Source organism: Coturnix japonica, chromosome 7, assembly GCF_001577835.2.
Source record: "Coturnix japonica isolate 7356 chromosome 7, Coturnix japonica 2.1, whole genome shotgun sequence".
Lineage (NCBI taxonomy): Eukaryota > Metazoa > Chordata > Aves > Galliformes > Phasianidae > Coturnix > Coturnix japonica.
In genome coordinates this window covers 9392823-9416080 of record NC_029522.1, presented here as the reverse complement: position 1 = coordinate 9416080, position 23258 = coordinate 9392823, and the positions used below count along the sequence as shown (strand labels likewise).

The 23258-nt window shown below is 39.4% G+C and overlaps 1 protein-coding gene across 3 annotated transcripts in view; it reads left to right on the top strand.

The window, feature by feature from the left end:
• SATB2 (SATB homeobox 2) overlaps positions 1-23258 on the top strand; it is a 126438-nt gene that overhangs the window by 61527 nt on the left and 41653 nt on the right. For all 3 annotated transcript variants that reach the window (XM_015868181.2, XM_015868185.2, XM_015868184.2), the window contains 2 exons: positions 4717-4819; positions 16210-16682. In XM_015868181.2, coding sequence (XP_015723667.1) covers positions 4717-4819; positions 16210-16682 — 576 coding nt within the window. The remainder of the gene's footprint in view (positions 1-4716; positions 4820-16209; positions 16683-23258) is intronic.

The window sequence follows — 23258 nt, the reverse complement described above, 5'->3', positions numbered from 1 at the left end:
ATCCAATATTCAGTGAAGGGCTTAAGCTGAGCAATTCTTCTCTTTAAAAAGAACAAATTCTAATTAATGTGAAATAGTGTTTTTAATGCCATATTTTATTAGTGGGTCATCAGGTGAAAATTATGAATGGTTTGGTTTTTTTTTAATTTTGCAGTTCAGAGAGTCTTCATTCAGATTTTTATCTGAACGTTTTGCAATAGGAGTGATGATTATTAAATGCAAGATTTGAGTGGCTTCTTTTTATTAGCAGAGGCCTGCCTCCACTATGTAATACATGAGTAGATCTCACCAGTCTCCACCTATAAAAAAATATAAAAAGATAAAAAATATACATACTTAACAATTTTGCCCAAATTTCCAGAGAACAGTAGTACAAAATGTATGTAATTATCTTTTAAGAAGCAGAGTAATTCACTGTCTCATTCTCCATGACTGCTTTATGGATGAGAGTACCATCATGTCTAAGATGTAAATTCCTACAGATACTGTGAGCAAGATTTGTGTTTCAGATCATCATAACAAGAGATTCAAAAAATATTTGTGACTGAGATCTCTTTGTCTCACCAAAAAACAAACATCAAAAAATCAAATAACAACCACAGAAAAACACTTCAGCACCCTGAGAAGCAACGTTGCTGGGAACGAAAAATATATTGCCCTCCAAAAACTCCATTAAAGACTTTTTTGTCTATTGCATCTTTAAGAAGTCAGAAATCAGTAGTTCTTTCTTGCTAAAAATTCAAGTGCATTTGCTAGCCTTTATCTGAATTTGTTTTCTCCCATGGCTGTCTATCTTGCAGCTCACTGTATACTCATCCTGCAATCTATAATCCAAAGCCTCTGTGAACCAAGAGAATTCTTTCGATGTGTAACCAGCACAAATTTGCCTCACTGTCTCATGATTATAACTCTAGGAAAAGCTCAGGGCTACAGAAGTGAGATACAGAGCAGAATTTAGATCTTTGGAATTGGTAGGAATTGCTTTACAGCTGAAAATGTTCCTCATCTTCCTTAGTTGTGTTGGGTCTGCAGAAGTAGAAGGAATGAGAAGGCTGCAAGGAAGGGCTGTGTAACTTGTCTTTCTTACTAAAGGAGTCGCAGTGACTCTAGATATGCTCAGAGCTTAAGTGTGTTGAATACGGAAGTATTTTTCTTTCACACAGTTTAAGTGTAATTTCTTAAAATAGAATTACCGGTGGAATATGGTCAGCTAATGATGATTGCAGCATATGGTTGTCTCTGCCCAGTCTTCTTCAACATGCAGTATAACTAAACCATGAATCATTTTATATGCAGAATTCATTTGTTGTCTAGGTCTCGTTCCTCCCACTTTAGTTTCAAAGCCTACTAGGTGGAAATGCTGCAGTTGGTTTACTCTCTCCATAACCTCAGTTTGAAAAAATATTAATAAGACTATTGATGTCAGGACTGTAGCAGCAAGAATCCTTGCCCCAGTAGTTATTTAGTGGTCAAAGATAAATGGAGAAAGAAAATTGAACTTGTTTGCCTTTAAGGACAGCTGTTAGTTACCTTGAGTAGTGACTGACCTCTGAACTGGGACTGCAAAAATACAACATGTATTATTATTATTACCACAACATTTCAGTCTCTTTTGTTTTTGCTCACAAAATACAAAAGATACAAGGAAGGTTGTGTAGGAGCTGTCTATTACTATCATCTGAATATGCCTGTAATACAATTCCTTCTCCCAAATCAGTTTTAAAAAAATATCGTGCCAAATGTGAAATGTCATTACAACCCCCTTGTGGTTAATATATTATTGACAGCAGCAAATTGCAGAGTGGTCTCTTAGGAGTCAAACTGCCGAGTAAATGCTGCTGTTTATTAATGTGTTCACAGTGCCTCAAATATAAAAGTGGAGAGGGGCAATGCGGGGAGCTCTCTCTCCTACCTGCGACGGTACTCTGTCTCTGGTTCTTGGTGCATGAGCTTTCCATGCAGCCCAGATGAGGATTCTGATTGCCACTAATGGGAAATGCAATCATTCACTTTGATTTAAAATTATTCTGTTTTGTTGTTGTTGTTTTTCTGCAAGGTGTATTGTGTGGCTGCAGCTTAGCTATCCTTATCATAAGGCTTCTGTTTAAACAAATAAATCCCAGTTAACCAAGCTGGGAGGGAAGACGGTAGGTAGGGGGGAGTGTGTGTGCCAGAAGGAAATCCAATTACTTCAGCATTTCCATCTTTGCATAGAGACTTCTGTCTTTCCTGTATACTGTATAACTCATTTCAAAACTGATCACGTGTTTTGTCTTCTTACTAGACAAAGATTTGTTGGCATGTGTGCATGTCCCGTGTTTTTCTCCTTGAACTTACTGCACCTGACTTTCTTTATGGGAATATTTTTCGGGTTTTAGTCCAGTGAATTTTCATTTCACTTGGTCATCATGGCCACACACATCCCAAACACACTGACTACTTCATATCATCTGTTCCTTTCTTAAGGATTTTCCCAGGAAGGATACTCATGAGTTAGATTTTTTTATTTTAGATTTGATTTTTTTTGCTACTCTCTTCTCAATAGATAATCCTTTTCTGCAAACTCATCAAGGTTCCTGACAGAAACAGTCATAGAATTCCTTCCAACTTTATTTTGTGTTTGTGTGTGTAACTTATAGGGTATTTTTCTTTGTATTTAGAAAGTTCCACTGTTCTATTGTCAAGTGGCTGAAGAGAATTTGTCCTGGGATGTTCTGCCAATGGTTCATATATTAAGTTTCCTATTTAGCTTAAGCCTTGCTTTCTCAAATAAAGGTTAATAGGTTAATATATTCCATGATATTTAATAGTCCTTCAATTTTTGTAATGTTGGTTTATTATAGAGCTAGAGAACTTGCAGAAGAAAAACAGAAAAGTGAAATCACTCTATAGGCAGAGTTAACAGTTGTCCCACCAGCCCTAAGTGACTGAAGATTTAACATAAGGAGCACTAAAAAATGGAAGTTAGCTCCGCATTGTTCAGAATCCTTCCTTAGCAGAGACTGTCACTGTGTTGTGCTTTCAAAATACTATTGCCTGTTAAACTGATTCAAAACAGGCAAGGATTTATGGGGAGGGAATTGTTGCTGGCTACTACAATGCTAGGTTTATGTCTCAAAATATTGATTTTAATTAGAAAATTGAATCTCAGTTTTAGAAATCGAAACTGCCACTTAAAAAGGGTCTTATTTTATATAGCCTTCCAATTCTACTACAGTGCACCATAGTAGCTTTCTAGTGGAAAAGTTAAAGTGCAAAGGCAGAAGACCCTGTTTACTGAAAGTGAAATTGTGTGCCAAGGGCTGAAACCCATCTACACCATCCATTACTCTCAAGTCTTGGTTTTAGTCATATTGGTATTTAATTCCCCCTAAACTCAAGGTTTAGGAGCAACTAGAGCTGCTGGAGTGAATTTGTTAGGAGACTGGATGAATGTGGCAGAGGGAGGGAGGGAGGGGTTGATTTTTGTTTTAAAACAACTGTTAAAATTGAGTAAGCCTACGTGTAAGCCTTGTAGCTTTACAGAGATAGCTTAGATGCTGTTTTGCACAAGAGCTTACAGAAACCTGTGAGAAAGAACTTGAACTTTTGTTCTCTCATGCCTGTGCAGAAAGGTTGTGCAATGCTGTCAGTGCTTTTCTAGGCTTTCATATTAAGTGAGGAAAGAGAGTAGAAGAAAACTAGTTTCTGAAGAAGGCGCATTGACTCACATGCGTTAGCAGTGCTGGATTGCACTCCCTTGAGTTTGTACACATGCTGAGAGCAAGTAGCCCTGGAAGAGTTAAAGGAGGAAAAGAAAAATGAAATTCCTGAAAAGTTGCCTCCTCTCTAGAATGGATGAAAAACCTGAAAAATAAATAAAGGAAGAACTACCAGTAATCAGACTTTTTCCCACTTAATCCGCAGAAGCATCCCAGATAGGAAGTATCATTTTTATGGGCATCAGGTGCTGCACAACAGCACTTCTCCTCTCTGCTTCCAGGTGGCTTGCAATTAGAGCCACTAAGAGAGAATTCACAAAGAGCAGAGTGGTGGCTGTTAAACAAGTGGTACTTCAGTTTTGTTGATCTGTGCTGTGGTTTTTGGCTGTTCTGTATTGCAGTGTGTGTAGTTCACTGTGAACATCACTGTTAATTTCTCTCTTGGGTGATTTTTCACACAAGGGCTAATCACACGTTTCTATAAATTGCATTAATTTAACTTAACCTAAACGTTGTTCTGTAGAGAGTAACACGAATGTTCTTTATTCTTGGCTGTGTGGTCTTGCTGCACTTGGGAGCAAAACACAGACAGCTGATTTATTTGGACTCTGCATGCTGGAGCATCTAACCTTACCTTTAGGATCTGGTTCCTAAGTCATGGTAGTTCTCACCTGGATGCACCAAGCACATGCTCCCCAGCATGGCACTATGTGTTGTTATGCAAATAAGTATATATATGGTAATATCACAAGTACTCCCACCTTCAGCCTATGCTGTAGGTTTCAGTCTGGGTTTGTCCTGCATAGTTTTTGCTTTCTACTGAGCCAGAGTAATTAGGTTTGGAGATCTACAGTGAAGAATAAAACCAATTTTGTGTTTTCACCAAACACTGTTTTTTGGTTTTAAAGGCAAAAATGGATGATGGTTGTGCATTTATGTGTCATTTGCTTTCCCTGGAAAAATATCAAATTATGCAAGATATTTTAGGTCTTTTTTGTCTTTTCTGTACTTTCAGAGTATGATTTCATCCATTGTAAATAGCACATACTATGCCAATGTGTCAGCAACCAAGTGCCAGGAGTTTGGGAGATGGTACAAGAAGTACAAGAAGATTAAAGGTAAATTGATTTTTTTATTTTTTTATTTTTTTTTTTAGCTTTTGAACTTGTTGAACTTCTGCTGATGGCTTGCAGTGATTTACTTAAAGTAAAGGTGATGGTAAGCTTTAATAATATTAGTGAGTTTGTCTACAAAGAGGGGACGGTCACAGCACATTTGAAATGTGATCTGAGAGTTACAAACAAGGCTGGCATGAAAACACAAAACATGCTTATAATATCCCATTTAGTTGTGCTGAAAGACCCATTGTGTTTTGAATTATGCTAAGATGTTTTGGAGAAGAAGTGTTCTGGTAGCTCAGAATTTTACAGTTAAATTACTTTGTAAATCACCTTAGTTGCATTATAATCATTAAGCCTAAAAAAGCTTGTCTAAGTAACAAATGCCTTTGCTCGTTGTTTGAAATCCTGCTAAATATAATGATATTCCTGCCATGTTTTCTCATGTGGTATCTGGATACCAGAGGAGCATTTGGTACCTGGTTGTTAGGAGGCGTTGCTAAATAGCATTATTTTTCTTTTTCTTTTTTTTTTTTTTTTTCTGGTACACCACTGAAGGGAATATTCTTTGTCTGAAGGAAGGCATAGGCTATTCTTGTCTCTGTCTATGATCCTTTCAGTGGCCAGAACAGTCTTAACAGCATCCATAGGTACTGTGCAGAACTACAGTAACGTCTTGTTCTAATGGAGTCACACAAAGATTAGCATCTTTCAAAAAAAAATCTGCAGTCTTTTTACTTTGAAACAAACAAACAAACAACAGTGTACATGAGCTGGTTTCTTTTTTTAGATAGACTAGAAATCTGTATGATACCCTCAAGAATCTGCTTTTCAGATTAAGAGCATGTGAAACGAAATTGCATGAAATATCAGGAAAGGTTCTGAGGCATGTGAATTTTCTCTGATGCATGTCTGGTGTGCCCAGCACATACCTGTAGGACTTCCAGCTGTCTGGTGATTAGTTTTTCACTTGTCAGAAATAAAAAGGGGTGTTTTATATGAAAACTATCTGTGGAAGGAAGGAAGGTTGTTCATGCAGATGTGGGTAACAATGTGGATGTGGAAATACAGGTGTTGCTTTTCACCTCTTAAGACAATTTAGGCTTAAAGCAAAAATGCTGATGCCAAATAAACTTGGTAGTTTCTTCCCTCTCTAAATTGCCATTGTGTTATGCAGAAGTGTGTCTTTTCCCTAAATGGTATCTCTTAATAAAAGAATTTTATTTGGAGTGCTGTAACGCATCCTCTTGGTTAAGAATAGTCAAAGGACTCAAATAGCTTCAAGGTCATCACTGTTTGCTTTTACTTGCTACTCTTGAAGAGCAGAGATGAGCTTCCCCCCTCGCCTTCCCCCCCCATCCAAACTGGGCAAGGGAGTAATGCCAGTTGCAGAGGCATTGGAAGCCGTTAACTGTAGTGTTCTTAGTGGAAGAAATGCCACTACAGCTTCTGAGTGTTTCTAGCACACTGTTGTCTTCCACTTTCTTCTATTCTTAGAGCATTGAATTCTTTAAGCTCTTACTTATTTTTTTTAACTTAATAAGTGCACAGTTAAATTGTTAAGTGCCATAAAAGCAGAATGAAACCTCAATCAAGAGGTCAAGGATCCAAACCTGAAGAGTTTGCCAGATAACTCTGCATACGTGCTATTCAAAGAGGTGCAACCAGTTGCTGCTGTTTGGAAGTGTATGTGTATGCTAGTAGGAGGAGGAAAAGGAAGGTTAAGGTATGTGTGAAGTAAACACAAGCTGCTATAAAGCAGTTCAAGTCATGTTGATTCATCAGCCATATGAGTGGGAGATAAAACAAAGAATCTATTGCAGGTACTTTGGTGTACGAAGAAAAAACAGCCAAGGAACTTCAGGGCTGTAATGGAGGCCCCCTGGAAACAGGAAGGGTGCTTCTTTGGGCAGTTTCAATTTCTCCTTATTTCTGTTTTCATGACTTTTTTTCTTTTGCATCGACAGATATTTTTACAGGGCACCTTAATTAGTACTCATACTCAGTGACTTATGTGCTTCATTCATCATGTGTTCCTTAAAAGAATGGTAGATGTGTGACACAGCATTTCATTTTTAGGGTTGTAATCTAGATAACTTAGGTAAAACTCATTTGGAGTCACTGAGACAAGAACCCTATCCATATGTACGTCTAAAGCTGGTTATTAGAAAGTAAAAACAAAAATCAATTCACATGAGCTGTGGTAAATGCAAAATATGAAGGAGCTTCAGAATAACTTCATTGATGTTTCAAACTAAATGCAGCCTACAGTGTTAAATGTGTTTCTTATTATCTGTTAATGTCTGTTTTAATAAAACAGTGGGAACTAAATGGTTGCTTCTTAATCAAAACCATGATTTCCTAAACATAAGCTTTATGATTCTGTTACAAATTGCCACATATAGATCTCCTAGGTCAAACTTTTTTCCTTTTTCATAGAAATAAATAAACAGTAAAACAATTATACACTCTGGAAGATCAAAGTAATTACAAAGAAGCCATGCAAAAGTTAGAAGTTCTTTGGAGGAAAAAAAAAAAAGCATCAAGTTTCAGAGAATGTAGTTCATTTTTAAATACACACAAGAAAGTGAACAATCAATGATACAATATCATTAGCAGCACATGTAAGAGATGTGTACAAGTGGAATTGTATGTAATCTCAAGTAAACGTTCTCAGTGTGCATTCTGGTGAACTCACCAAAAAGACAACTAACCTATTTTTGCGTGCAATTTACAAGAAGTTTTCAGTTAGTTCAGCTCAGCATGGTAATTTTGTCTTGTGTCAAGACCGTGCTAGTGTAAAATTCTGCCTGGGTTTTTATTCCCAGCCGCCCCACCCCCATGAGGTTTTAAGACGTTCACAGTTTACTCAGAGGAATGAGAATATGAGAACTAGTGCACAGATTCTGGAGTCACTAACGTGAGGATGGAGGCCTTTGTTTTTTTGTTTTGTAACCTTCCCCTTGTTCTGAGCCTTCCACTGCATATTTGTGCAAGGACATGAGCGAGTTTCTAAAAGGATTTCTGCTCTTTCCAGCTTCCTTGGGATACACACATGCATTTCAAAGATAGCTTTTATTAACTCAGATCTTATAGAAAATGCGCAGTGCTTGGGAAACAAGGATCTTACACTTCTGTGAACTTTCTCTTCATTCTGTGGACCTGTGTAATCATTTGGAGTGGCAATTAAGCTATTTAGTTTGCATTGTCCAGAATATACACCATGAATGACTTAAATAACGTCATGCTCTTTTTAACTCTGTTTTATGGGTGTTTTTTTGTTTTTTTTTTTTTTTAGTATTCTAAAAAATGCTCACCCTTTTGGTTCACAGCTGCATACATGCCAAGGTTTGGGTACGTTTAAACTGCTTGAATCAAGAGCCAAGCTTTCCCATTTTTAATAAAGGCTACGTGCTAGTGACTGTGGTGATAAACTGTACAACATGCAGAGATGAGTTTCCAAACTTCACCACACAACTAATGTCATTCTCAAGGGATAAAATTTGCACCAGTAACTCATTGCCCGGCCTTTGGGTTCATAGCATTTCAAACGTTTTTTAGTTCTATTTTTCAATAGATGTTGCACTTCCCAAGTGTCATGCTTTCTATTTTTGTCAGGAGGACTATCAGTTTATCAGGATCTTTTCACAACTGACTGGTGTAAATCTTTTCTTTTTTTGTCCGCTGACACAGCTTGGCTTGGTGGGAGGAAGTTATGAAGGCAGAGGGGAGAAACAAAAATACTGTGAACTTAAAAATAAAGAGATGTATTTGCTTTGTCTGTGTATTAGGCACATCTTATTTTCTTGCTCCTGCCATCAGTGACTGTCAAACTATAGCTTTCTGTGGATGCGAGTTTTGAGACTGGCTGTCTCAAAGTTTCTGTGGAACGATGAGTCCTTCTGTTTAAAGGAGGAGGTCCCAGTTATTTCTATTTCTATGGATGAGGAACCGGCTTCCATAAGAAAGAGTTTTATAGCTTCCTTGAATTCAGAATCTGCTTTGGCTGCTCTTTGTTTTTTCCAGTATTAGCGATGTGTTGTCTGCTGTTTTGTTCTTGAGAGTATGTTTGCTTACTTCCCATAAGAGATTGACAAATCGATCTGTTTTTTGGATTCTATGTTCTAGAGGCCATTCTAGGTTAAGAGAAATTAGAAACAGGATTCAGAGGGGTTCCCAGCTTTGTTAGTTCTAAACTGAAGGAGCTTTGAATTGCAGCATGGTCATAACATCAGTGTGACTTGGTGAAAATTTTAATTATGTGCTTTGTTGAATAGTTTTGAATTGCTCCTCTGAAGCAGATGCTGCAGAAGCCTAATGAAAAGGCATGACAGAACATTCTCAATCACTGTTTCTGACTTTTAACAATACCCCCTTTATTGATACATGTGCATATATGCATAAATAGAAGGCCACAGATATGTCTATGTAAATAGACGTAGGTATGTAAGTATATGTACCTATAGATTTTGACCTTTAGCCTTTTTAACTAGTTAGTTGAAGCAAAAATGTTAAGGCTTTTTAAGCAGAGATAATTTCAAGTGTTGTTTGGATATTATTTGCGACTCTGACAATGGGTCAGATAAGGTCACTTAGGTTATCTGTGTGGCTCTTGACCTTACCGTACTTTTTCTTTTGCTTCCTTTCATACTCCTGTGTTTTTATTCCATTAAAAATAAGACTTTAAAAGAAAAATGTAAGAAAATAACATCATTCACAGATGAGCTTTTCAGTATCTAGAACACACACAAGACATGAAGATCATCTCTGACTTGAACACATCCTCACATTATGTAGATTGCTGTTCTGTACTGTTTTATGAGCAGTTGTTCATCTTTTTGCATTAGGCCACAAGGAAAAAGTGGAATCTCTCTCTTTAAGCATAAGCTGAAGTTGGCTCGTTTCAGTAAGATTTAGAGACCCCTTGACTACTGTTTTCCCACCCATATTAGAATACTGTATTTCAGCATAGCCGCTGATGTTGAGTACCAGTCTGGGGGATTTGTGTGCTTGTATTGTTAAGAGACAATTTACCCACTGCAGTATGTTCTGGGAGCTTTATAAATTGTGACCCTCTTGGCTATTCCTCTGTATAAAGAGAATTAAAGCAGACAATTTTTTTTTTTTTTTAAACTCTTAACTTTAATCTAAATTAAATGCATTTATCAATTTCAGCTCTGCAGACTGTCTTTCTTTTTTTCTTTTCTGACTCTTCTGGAGTCGCTGGCTCTCACTCTTGATAGCGCCTGTGGCATGGCAGAGGAGGAAGGTATATCCACTAGCTGAACCACCTCATGTGTACGCATGTGCCTGAATCTGCAACTATTGCTGCTGCAGGGAGCGTATGTTAGTTCAGTAGAGGTTGGAAGCCTTTCTGTAGAGAAACGGCTTAGCCCTTTGTCCTTTCTATCTTGTCTCTGCCGTGCTAAAGGTTTTTATGACTACTTGCTTTTATCTCTCTTTTTTTTTTTTTAATCTTTGGATGATGACTGAGTCTGCTCAGACAATCTCACTGTGTCAACTTTATGGTTTTAAAATGCATTTGGTTTCCAATTTAAAATGCAAGTGGTTCCAAGCTTTTTCTCAGTGAGGACCAATTGTGTACTAAGGCTGGGGCTTCTGTCCAGCCATTTTTGATTTCATAGTGACTATGGAATGGTCTTAGTCATGAAAGTACTTTTTTTTTTTAAATCTTGAGAACTTCAAAGTAAAATTTCCTTTATATGTGAAGAAAATGTTCTTGTGTGCTGCTGAACACAATAACCTTTGTTAGGTCAATAGGAAAGGAGTTTTTAGGAAGTAAGCACTATTGGAGGCTAGGTTGGAAAGGGAGGAAGACGTGACGCTTAGACACAGATATCAACTTTCTTGGTGTGAGAGCTGCAATATGGCTGTCTCTGATGGTGTGAACTTCATAGAATATAAAATCCATTCTGTCACTGAGAGCAGAATTGAATTCTGTTTACTCCAAGTGTCTGAAGGGCTTACATGTCTTTTGTAATGATGTTTGTGTTCTGTCTCGTTCCTTTCATCATCTTTGCTGTTATGAGTCAGGAGGAGATGTGTACCTATCTCCCAGAGGGGCTGCACAATTGTCTGGGTATTCTAGGCAATTTGCACCTCCCTCTTGAGGTGTCCACATAAGGTTAGTGCTTAAATAGTAGGGCAGACTTCCATCACAGTACTTTGACAGGGAGCAAGATATTTTTGTATCAAATGAGACTATCTAACTGGTATGCTATTTCTGTCTGTTCTGACTAATGTTTGTCCTAATTCTCCTTTTCCATTTTACACAAACAGCATTTATACATTAGATTATGTGGTCTCTAAAATACCTTCAATGTAGTGATTTTTTTCTGCCTTATGAGGAATAAAGTTCATACTGTTATGTGACCTCCTTAACCTATACGGTAACCCCAAAATAATCTAGAATGAATTCATGTTATATTCTTCCTTTCTGAGAAGCAACTTTTAGAAACAGTGCAGTTCAGGGACAACCCATGAGAAGAATGACTTCCTAAATTTAAGCATAATTGACAGAAAACATGTTAGTGTTTGTGTGTCCCATGGGATGATTAGGATCTAGTCTGTAAGATGAGAGGAAGGGAAAGTCTGCTGTGCAGAAGTCAACAATGTTAGTTCACTCTACTCAGTTCCCCCAACAATGATGCTGATCAATGGCCCACTTTTTTGGTGGTTCTTTCAAGCACAAAAATAGTGACTTCTGCTTTGGGAACTGAGCGATTTGTAGTGCAGTGGAGAACAGACAATGGCCTTTCCTGTCTGTTTTCCATTAGACTTGGATAAAGGCCGTTGCTACCCACAGCCGGCGGCCAAAAAAATTTCTGTATGTGCTCCATAGCTATTTTGAGGTTATTTGTTATCCTGCAAGAGTAGAGGAAGTGAAAGGTTTTAAAAGTTAAGTTTTCTTACCAAGCGCGCTGCTCTGGTCAACTCACTTTTTCTCCAGTTCTGACTGCAAGAACAAACGGCCCAACCAGAGGTCAAGATGTAAATGAAACCAGTGGATGACTTTGGGTCAAAAATTTTTGGGACAAAAATTGAATGTTGAATGAAAATGAGACTCCTCAGACCAGTCCTTTGCACTGAAGTGGTTAAGTGGGCTGTGATTAAAACAAATAAGTAATTATGCTAATTATAGATAAAAAGATAGAGAATTACCACTATAAAAGCACCTCCTGTGCTGTGGAGTGGCTTTGTTATATTTACAAGAGGAAGCTGATAATCATAGGGTAAGCAAAAGGGCACCCTGTTGGTGTAGTGCAGCACCCCCAGCTCTGCACTTCACTCTGAGATGGAGGGTAGTATGGTGTCAGAGCTTCCTTTCCCAAGCAAAGCTCCATGGTTTGGAACAGGTTCAGCTCCAGTGAGTAAGATGGTGCTGAGCTATGAAAAACTGTGGGAACCTTTCTGTCTCTATGCCTGTCATACTGAAGCTCACAGAGTTCTTTGCTGGCACAGGCTAGCTCAGTTTAGTCTTTACCACTGCTGGTAATGGCCTTTATGATCACCAGGTTTTAAGTAATAAATAAAACAAAGATGCAAGCTCTGAAGCTGTTGCACTGCAGAACAACCCTGGGGTGGTGACATCCTGTCACAATTGAAACATGGCAGTCCTGCTGACTAGTAACTTATTACAAAAAGTTTCTTTAGCAGCCTCTTCGTGCTCTGTTTTGTGCAAAATGCTTGTGTGCCAGTGGGACTGAAAAGTTGGGGACTTGCTGGGTCACGGGTGCTGCAGGGCCCTCTTTGTGACCGTGGCAGCATGGTGCTGGGAGACATGTTAAGGTCTTGTTCTCCCTGCTGCATCCATTATTGTGTGTGCTAAGAAATTTGGTTTCCAATGCCTTCCGTCAGTACAGTGCTGTTCCTAAGCCCTTAATATCCCACAGGCTCTTTGTCAGAATGTTCCTATTAACAACTTGGTGAAAATAAAGGGTGAGGGGAAGGGAAGGTGGAGAAATAAATCTTAATTTAGACCTAGTTTCATTTTAAATGGAAAGTTGCATGTGGACCACCCCAAGCTATTGTACTGTGGACAGTGTCAGCTGTTTGTACAGGGAAGATTTGGATAGTGGATAAGAGCATCGCGCAGTGTAAGGGTGCATTGGGTTGTTTCTGTGCTGCATCCAGGAAGTTTCTAGCTCAGTATGAAATTGAAATACATTTACACACGTGGTAATCATTATGAGAAAAGAAAAGAACATTTGCTGCTTCCATTCTGGGGATTATGTTGGTGTCCAAGTGTTTTGCAGAGGTAGTGACATCTCATAGCAGGAGATGGACAAATGAAGGACGGATACTGTTCTAGGGTACTCAGTGAGCTGCCTGCCAAGCTTTTACGTGGTACTTGCTGTCCTGGTACCTGGAACCTGCCTAAGTAGTACGTATGGTTTCTGGAGGCTGGGCTCCTAAGTGTGAAGGTGGTGTTGGATTTGGAGCAAAACTGTATACCAGGTAGCATGATGCAGGAAGAGAAGGGAAAACACTGATGTAGTTTGTCTAGGCCCACAGAGCCCCACCAAATCATAGCCACTGGTGAACAACAGAGAATCCGATATGGGAAATCTGCTGGAGGAGAAAGAGCCTTGAGGAGTTGAGTAAAGCACATATTTTCTGTCTAGCATAATTGTTAATGGTAACCTTTTATTACTGAAGGGATTTAAGTGACTATAATCTGCTTGGTTTATTGGGAATGGATGTGTGGCAATATAGCCTAATGCGATCAAGAAAGGAAACTGATAACAAGGGAAAAAAAACACCTATGGAAGCAAGTCAAGTGATGTCTCTGTGTAATTGTGATTCCAAGGAGCACTGCAAAGATTAACAGCCTGGCAGCCTTTTCATCTTTAATTTTATTTTTATAGGGGGTTTATGACTTGGCACTGAAGTCAAGAGTGGGTGGAAACTTGGCGAATGTGGTTCAGCCTGGAAAGTGGTTGTTATTTATATTTACTTCTCACTAGGATTTCAAAAACACTTGGTTACTGTTTTTGAGTTCTAACAAGTAGTAATTTATTGGTTTCAGTGACTTATTCTCTATATATTTCTTAAACTACTAAATAGTTGGGAAAATAGTTTCAGCTCTCCTGAAGCCACTTGTGGAAAGACTTTAGATCTCCAAGGGTGTAAATGCATTTTGAAAGTAGTTCTTGACACATTTCCTTCTAGCAGAATGCTCCTATTATTTCATGTACACCAAGCAACATCTTTATTGTGTGTACATTAAGTTAATTCCTGATTCTTAAGTAGCTGTTGCATCTTTGGAATAATTACATTTGGTTTTCTTGGAAACAGTGCATATTTAATAGCATTATTCAGGTACAGGCTCACCACAGAAAGGCTCAGGTGATCCCATGGCCATGTGTTTTCTGTGTGGGCTGTGGCACTGGATGGGGTCTTCTGCAGTGTGACGGAGCAGCTTCTCTCCCCCGTGACCCCACATGCCTTCTGTGCCTAATGTTTGGTAACGGGTACTGAAATCAGTATTTAAATAGGAATTTTTAGTACTTTCAGCAAACCGAAATGCTATGTTATGTGTTTAGTAGGTTGTGAGAAATTTATAGATTTGGTCAGTCATTTACAATAGTGTGTGTGTGCTGCAAGTATTGTATGGCATTTCATAGTTGAAACTTTGTGCACAAATAAACAGTTATAAAATCAGTTGAGTTGAAACGCTGGCTTTTGTAGAAAGACAGAATTAAGAATTGTATTAGAAATGTTTAATTTTTACTTATTTTTTCATTAATGAGGATTTTATTGAAGATTAAAGGTTCTTGGGAATGGTTCTTAAGAAACAAAAAGGGCAACAGGGCAATACGATTTCTTTAAAGTAAAATTCCTGGGTACTAATTTACCTAGTTATAAAAATTAGTACTAGTGATGTTCTGGAATGATGGCTCTAAGAAGTTGCGTGTGTGTGTGTGTGCGTGTTCTGGGCATGATTCCCTCCCCAGTGAGAATTCAACCCTCTCTGTCTGAGATTAACTCTGAAAGGTGAAAGGAGCTGTCTTTCTGTTTAAAAGGAAACAGGGAAAGTCATCAGTGAATTGTCACATAGATGAGGTTTCAAAAGAGTTCAAAATCCTTGTACCATTGCTGATCATTGCACAAGTTCTGATTGTGTTACGCTATTTATGAAATAAATCCTGTCTTCTTATTTAGCAAGAGCATCATAAAAATGAAGTAGTAGCTTGCTTAGCTGTATGGTTGCAGTCCCCAGACACTTTTAGATCAATAGATAAATGCCCAGTTTTATGTAGTGAAGGTTGTGGAATCTTCAACTTTGTATAAAGTGACTTTTGATTACTTAGATAATATTAATTAATAGTTTTACTTTTTTATTTTATAAACTTTATTTCTAATTTCAAATACTAGTTCTAGAGGGAATTTGATTTTGTTATACAGGCACTTGAGTAGGCAGTTGCATGAAAAGGTGTTGCAGTATTACTGATGTAAGATATCTGAAAGGGCCATAGCTGTGTATATGATTACAATAAACGCATCTGGTTTGTAGCGTTTCATTTTTTTGTAATATGATGTCACTTAAGAATAACAGGTCTAAATATATTATAGATTTATTTTGAAGATGGTAAAGCCATAAAATAACAGTATGAACCAGTAAAAGGTTTCTATCAGAATATGTTTTCTGTAAAGCGGACATTCATATGTAGCTCCTTAAAGGTTTCCAGACAGGGTGATGAGGCTTTAGTTAGAACAACTGTTGCTCTGAAATCTTCTCATTTGTGAATCAAGGATGTACATGGTTAGGTAGCATGCTTTCAGGCAAGCAACCTGATTCTGCTACAGTGCATCTAGGATAATTCACATTACCTGGTAACTTTATCTGCATGTGTTGCAAAAGTTTATGTTGGAAAACATATAATTGCTGAGTTTGTAATGAGAAGTTGTTCCATGAGCTGCACAGGGAATGGTCTGGTTTCCATTGAATTGGTGTGGGTGGATACTAATTTGGGTTTCTTTTCTTCGGCTACATGCCAGTGATTCTAAAATGTTTCCCCTCTTTTAAGAGTTATTCAATTTGATGACAGATTCAGAAGTTACTGACAGTGTGAGTGGAAATGTCTAAACTCGTTTCTTTAGGAAATGAGGCTGGAACAGACACCTGCTACCAGTTTTATAAGGAGTTTTATCTAAGGACAGCAAGTGAAACCTAAGAAGGATGAAAGTATCTTAAATATTGTTGCTCTTACTTTGTACTGCTTTTCATATGTTTTTGCATTGCTTTTATGCAAGTGCAGATTTGAAAACTAAAATGGGTACTATACACCTGGAGTAATCCTTACCCAATTAGTCCTCTTGTAAGTGGTAACTGAAATGACAGCAAAATAATTTTTCTCTTTTAACAGTGGAAAGAGTGGAAAGAGAAAACCTTTCAGACTATTGTGTTCTTGGTCAACGTCCCATGCACTTACCAAATATCAACCAACTGGCAACTTTGGGAAAAACTAACGAACAGTCTCCTCATGGCCAAATTCACCACAGTACTCCAATCCGAAACCAAGTGCCAGCGATGCAGACAATGATAAACCCTGGGCTCCTGTCTCCTCAGCTCAGTCCACAACTTGTGAGGCAGCAGATAGCAATGGCCCATCTGATAAACCAACAGATTGCCGTCAGCCGGCTATTGGCTCACCAGCACCCACAAGCTATCAACCAGCAGTTCTTGAATCATCCACCCATCCCTAGAGCTGTCAAACCAGAGCCATCAAATTCATCGGTGGAAGTCTCTCCAGATATTTACCAGCAAGTCAGAGATGAGCTGAAGAGAGCCAGTGTATCTCAAGCTGTCTTTGCAAGAGTAGCATTCAACCGCACACAGGTATCCATTTCTGTTCTATAACCAAGAAGTGCTGAGGGGTCAAAGTTATGATTCTTGTGGGGCTATGTGGTTGTTGCAGATCAAGGCAATGTGTACAGAAACAGGTCAAACCATCCACCATTTTTTCACCAGTTTCATTGGTATGATTGAGCAAGACTGTTTCCTCATAGAACAGCTGTTTGCTTGAAGTAGTTTACCCCAGTGCTGTTACCCTGAGGTTTGTTCTCTAGATGTAATTCTGCTGGCATGAGTTCTTCACTGAGTTCTTCTCTGTAGTTATGAACTTCCACATCTGTCCTGCCTAATGGCTAGGAACAAGAGACTATGGGAATCAGCAGCATCTTTTAGTTTATGTCAATTTCGAAGTTCCTTCTTGCAGTAACTACTCTTGATTGCACAGCTTCTGCCAGAGGCTACTGGTGCAGAAGTAAGACAAATGTTCATAGGCCTAGAGACAGTCTTGGTGCTGGCTGCATAAGAGACAACTGATTGCTGGAAAAGATATCTGCCATTTGCAGCTGACCCATCTGACACAGGTTTTCTCACTCAAATATTGAAATTCAGATGTTAATATGATTACACAGTAGCAACAGTATAAGCCTAGCACCTGGAATACCCTAGGTGAATGCATATTCAAGGAATGCATGCTATTTACATTTATCTCTCTGCCAGACAGCATTCAAACATACAAAACATTAGTCTCTGGTTGGTGATACTCCTCTGTAAGGATTAATAAAGGGGAAGTAACATCATATTCAAACATTGGTACAATTTTCTTCGTGCAGTCAGAGCTGATCCTTGAGATTAACTTTACCAGCAAGAGAAGACAAGGGCCATGTATGTATGTGTCTGCAGGAGGTCTGACTGTAAGGCCATGCAGTGCTTTTGTACATTCTCCTGCATTAATGATTTTCTTTGGCATTGCCATTTTGGAAATGCCATATTATGAGGGAACTAATTAAAGTATGGAGCACATTTTTATTACTTCCCTTTTTCCATTAAATTCATAAGATGACTGCACTCAGAAAAAACATTCATGTTCAATCAACATGTCTTTGAGTTCTGGGGTTAGCCTTGAGGATATCGAATGAAAACTACATAGGAATGTATGAGGGTTTCCTCTTTAAAATGCTGCTTTTAATTTGGAAAAGCTTTTCATCCTTCTGAGATCGTAACCTGTTGTATATAAAGCCTTTTATAATCAAGGTAGATGGTATTGACAGAATGACACATTCTACACTTGAGTGAGAGGTCAGCGTTAACCTTGCTGGTGAGGGTTGTGCTATTGTTACTGAACATGATGTTTTGCTTTAGCTAGACTGGGACAGATTGGTAATACTCAAATCTGTCACTAGACCACAAGTTTATCCCTGTCAAGCTGTCAAACAAATTGTGTGTTAAACTGGCGTTCAGTTGTAGTATTTAAAAGGAGGCAATGTTTTATTCTGTGTGCTTGGGAAACCCCACACCTTGCCTATCCCTGACTGAACATTGCATTTGACTTCTAAAGGCATCAGTGAGAAGGCAGGCATTTCTGAGAGGCCACTCTGCTCTTTTTCTAGTAATTGCACAGTTTTTCATCCACCTATGGTGTTTAATAGCAGCCATGACAGAGATTGCAGCACAGATTATCAGAATGCGGACTAAGGAAGCTGCAATATGTTTTCTTCTTGTTGTTTATTTGGCATATTTGTTCTGCAGTGTAGGAATTGCATGCTGTTGTCCTGTACAATACAGTGGAGAAAGCACCGTGCTGCTCTTGGGAGCTGAGGCAATGTGTCTTTGTGATTCTGTACTTCACAAGTGTAACTGTTCAGACTGAGCTCACGCACTGGGAGCACAGACCTGAGCAGCCCTGAGTTGACATGCCAGTGTAACGTCCTTTGGGATGGTGTCAAAGCACCTCTCCTGGACAGGACTGCTCCAGGAAATGAGATGTAATGCTCTGTCCTACCAACCAGTTTACAATTGAGACTAGTGTACAAAATGGTGTGTAACTCTAGGGTATTAGTATTACTGATTTTGTTCATCCTCCTGTCCTGCTGATATTTGTTTCAGATTGCACTAATTTCTCCAGCTTTCATTAAAAAAAAAAAAAAAAAAAAAGACTGCTTCATTGCAAGTTATGAGACACTTTGATTTTATATAAAAGTAAAGAAATTGTCTACTTTTCAGTCTTCCATTATACATAATATGATGTACTGCACAGCCTGTGACAGTGATTTCAGAACAGGCTAGTCTCAAACATATTTAAAAGTGTTGCTCATCTCAGAGCATCCTTATGAACTATCACTGCAGTAAAATAGCGGAGTTGCATATTTATGGATTACTGTCCTCAGCTTTTACTTCCAACTCAAATCAGTCTCCCCTCAGGTCAGAGTCTGTTACCCCAAGTGGTAAGAAGAGGTGCTCAGCCTTCCACTGCATGGTAGAAGGTGTGGGATAATCCCAAACACCCGTGGTGGAGGAGTAGAACTTCCTGATGTGGTGGTTTACATCTGCCCATAACTCCTTTCATTCCCTTTTCTGAGTCTTCTCAGGAAACATGGTAATCTGTGCATTTCTCTCTGGAAATGTTTGGATTAGAAACTGAAGCCCTGTTATTTCTCATTATGATATCAAAGAATAGATGCTGTGTGCCAGCCAGCAAATAATTGTATTAATCGCTGCATTATGGGCCACTGCTTAATCCTTCTTCACGGTAGTTCTGCAGCACGCATTAGCCTATAATTAAGTATAGCTTCATGAAATATGTACTGTGAGACTTGCTTAATAGATAAACTATCCCCTAATTTATTTTCAAGTCCAATGACCTATATACTCAGTGCTGAAAAACCCCTTCTTACGAACATTATTTCTCCCCTGAGACCTTCCATCTGAGCAAATCTGTTAAATGAAGTAGAGGAAGCTTTGATCCAAACTAGGCTAAATTCATTGGAACAAATGGCCGACACATGTATGTATGCATATATGTGTGTGTGGGAAGGAAGGATGGCCAGAAGATGGAGAGGTGCAGTTGCATGATTTGTGAGACATCCAAGCCTTCTTCTAAAAGCTGGAAGGTCATAGCTTCAGACACGCTATTTCCTTATGCCTGTGGCCATCTTGTTGTCTGCACATGTGAAAATTAAGTGCTTTGGGACCATTGTGCTGCATGTTTGGGCCCCACTGGAACCTGTGAGATACAGACAAATAGGACAGAGCTCAAAGGGTGTTTGTATTCCTGGCCTGCATTAAGCTGCCGTCATTTCCTACTCTCCAAGGTGGCCATGGAGACCCTCAGTCATACAGGCAAGGAGGGAGGTGTGAATCAAGCCATGAAAGAAGCTGGTTATGGTGAAGGTGTTCAGCAGCATTGCTGGGGCAAGAGATGCAGTTTCTTGCTCTTGTAATTACTACTAAGTCTACTGACTTGTTCCTGGAGGAGAATACGCATAGGAATTTTCAGCATCCTCTGGAGAGCATCATTGTACTCTCTCCCTCTTGTGCCATAGTGTCTCCTAATATAGCATCCAAGTTTCAACTGAGAGGCTGGTGTCACCAAAGCTTGCGGTGTCACGAGTTGTAGAGTATTAATAAGTGGGCACATGGTGATGCATACAGAGGTAAGAGAGGACTTGTTTAAAGGAAGTGCATGAAAATGCTCTTTTTTTTTTTTTTTTTAACCGAAGTAACCTGTGCTCTTCAAAATCTATAGCTTTAAAGCAGGGGATTTGAATCCTGCCATGCATGAGAAAAATGAACTTTTTTTCTTGTGACTGCTTTTTGGCCATCCCTCATTGCTGCAGGCTCAGACAGGGATGGATGGTCAGGCTATTTTTGTAAGGGTCCAGACACCCTAAATCACTGGATCAGTGAACTGCTTTTCTCCACTTTGGGAGTACCCCATCGACTGGTAAGCCTATAGACTGAGTGTTTTCTGTTTATATCTTATTTTTTTTTTTATTACGCATCTTTTTTTGCCAATGTTTTGACACAATAGCCAAAACTAGTAAAATGTTTGGGCGAATGGCCAGTGCTTGTTTTACTGAGCAGCCTCACAAACTGGGAATATCCGTGAACCTGAGGCTTTTTGAATGAAACAGTTCTTCTATTGCCAGATAGAAGAAAGCTGAAGGAGCAGGCGTGTTTGGGATGTGTGTAACTCTTCCCAAAGAAAGATGGCTGCATCTAACCCTCTTTTTTCTTGCTCTATCAATTGTTAGCAATGGGGAAGCTGGCTTTTGAGCATGTCGACAGGAAGGCAGGTCAGCTCTGGTGCATTAGTGGCTGTTTTTTTGGGTAAAATCAAGTAACACAACAGGGAGGGGGAAACTACTGACCTCAGATATAATGACATTTGTAATGGAATAAAATAAACTGATTCATCTTGTTTGAGGGATTCTGCCATACCTTGGCTGCAGGAGTGGGCTGAGGTGCAGGCAAATGCAGACTCAGTTCTGAGCACCCCAGCTCCTGGTGTGACTGTTGGCAAGTCCTGCCCACAGCTCTTGCCACAAGGAAGGGGACAGTAATGCTGCCTGGCATGCAAAGATGCAGCAGCTGAGGTGTGGAGGGGCTTGGAGGCTCTGAGGGCAAATGGAATGGTTGGTGAGGAAACTCCAAAGAAAATCTTTGGAGGCAAACAGAGGGGGAAGTGGGTGGCAATTCTTCATTCACGCCTAATTCTGCTTTCTTTGGCAAAATTCCCCCAGACTGGAGCGGGGACAGAATTGGGTCCCTTAAGAGGGTTTTTAAGGTTGGAAATATGCTCTGCTGAAATAGTGAGCACTTCCACCTCTGCTTGCTTGTGAGCCAAATCCTGGACAGAGTTCTTCTTGGAAGTAATTCTTCCTTTGACTTAAGTGAGAGAAAGATGTGCAGCTCTCATTTTCTGCCTACTATCTGGTGAGACATTCATGCTGCATTCATTGCTATGGTGTCTGTCCCATTGTGCGCAGACTTTCAATTAGTGAGGGTTCTGGTTTTGTTTTGTTTTTGTGGGGGGATTTTTTGTTGCGTTTTTTTTTTCCCCATAGAAAACTCTCTCTTGTTGCATGAAACCGTTTCATGCTGCCTCCTTGTTTTATTCTTCTGTGTAATGTGGCACAAGCAGCGTTCTGTTGTACTCACAGGAAAGAAGGCAGTCTGTAAGGGAAGTGCTTAATTTAATAAATTGCAGATTTTTAGTACATGGGATATTTGTTCCAACAGTGGGTTTTGCACTGCCCAAAATTTCAGTTTCAATTAAGTTAATTGTATTCAATAAGCTGAATGAAAAGATCTTAAGTAGCATATGAGTCAGGCTTTCAGAATGTGTGTGTGTCGGAGGCGGCTGCTGCCTGCTCAGCTGACGCACAGGAGTCCTGAGCCTGGGAGCAAGCACACGGCTGGACGGTGTGCATGAGCGGGGTGTCCTGCTCACTTTCCAGCATGTTTCAGTACAAAGGTTTGACGTGCATGTTATAAATGGTGGCACTTTGTGGCTGCAGGTGGTGTGTCCTTCTCTGCCTGCTTTTCTCCATGCATCCACATTCAGCTCCACATGCACATCTTGTCTTCCCTAATAAAAAGAAATACTGTAATAAAAAAGAGACTTTATTAAACTAATGCAATAAAGGCATTTTCTTTGAGGATTTAAACACTTCATTTTTAATAATAAAAATCAAATTGTCATAGTTGAACCCTGTATAAGTTTTATTCAAATCAGCCTCGAAATGCTGCATGCTTAAGCAGGTCTCTCCTGAGATACATGTATTTTAGCATTAGTTAAATGAGTTCAAGAATGCGGCTCATGCTTTGGCTGTTGGCAGTGAATCTGAGGATCAGGAGATTTTTTTAGTTGTTGTTTTTTAATGGGAGATTGGTGCAATGCATTCAACTGCACCGAGGGTGTTATGAGACAGCTGATCTCCTGTTCACACTGATGAAATACTGCACAAAGCCCCCTTTGACTTCTGTAGCTCACATAAATGAACAAGAGCATTGCACCACAGAATCACAGAATTACCAAAGTTGGAAAAGACCTAGAAGATCATCCAGTCCAACCATCACCAATACTTCCCAGTTAAATCATATCCCTTACTGAGAGCGCACTCAATGCCCTCATCCAGGTCATCAATAAAGATGTTGAAGAGGGCAGGCCCCAGCACCGACCCCTGGGAAACACCACTCGTGACCGGTCTCCAACTAGATTTAATCCATTTACCATCACTCTCTGGGCCCAGCCCTTCAGCCAGCTCCTTACCCAGCCAAGAGTGTACCCATCCAAGCCACGGGCTGCCAGCTTTTGCAGGAGAATAGCATGGGAGACAGTGTCAAAGGCTTTGCTGAAGTCTAAGTAGACCTCTTCAGGTTGAGAGACAGAAAGAGTTGGTCAGGGAAATGGGTGCAAATACAGTTTTGTGTGATGGAAACTGTGACAGGATAGATCTGAAGGTGCTTGGTTTGGCTAACAACTTGAAATTTTCCACTGATTATCTAATTTAATTTTGCTGCACAAAATTGGACTGGACACATTGCCAGGATAAGCATTTCTAAGCAACTTCTAGCACTTCTGCTTTATATCCTTGATGAAGTTAGGAAGAGATGCAAGGG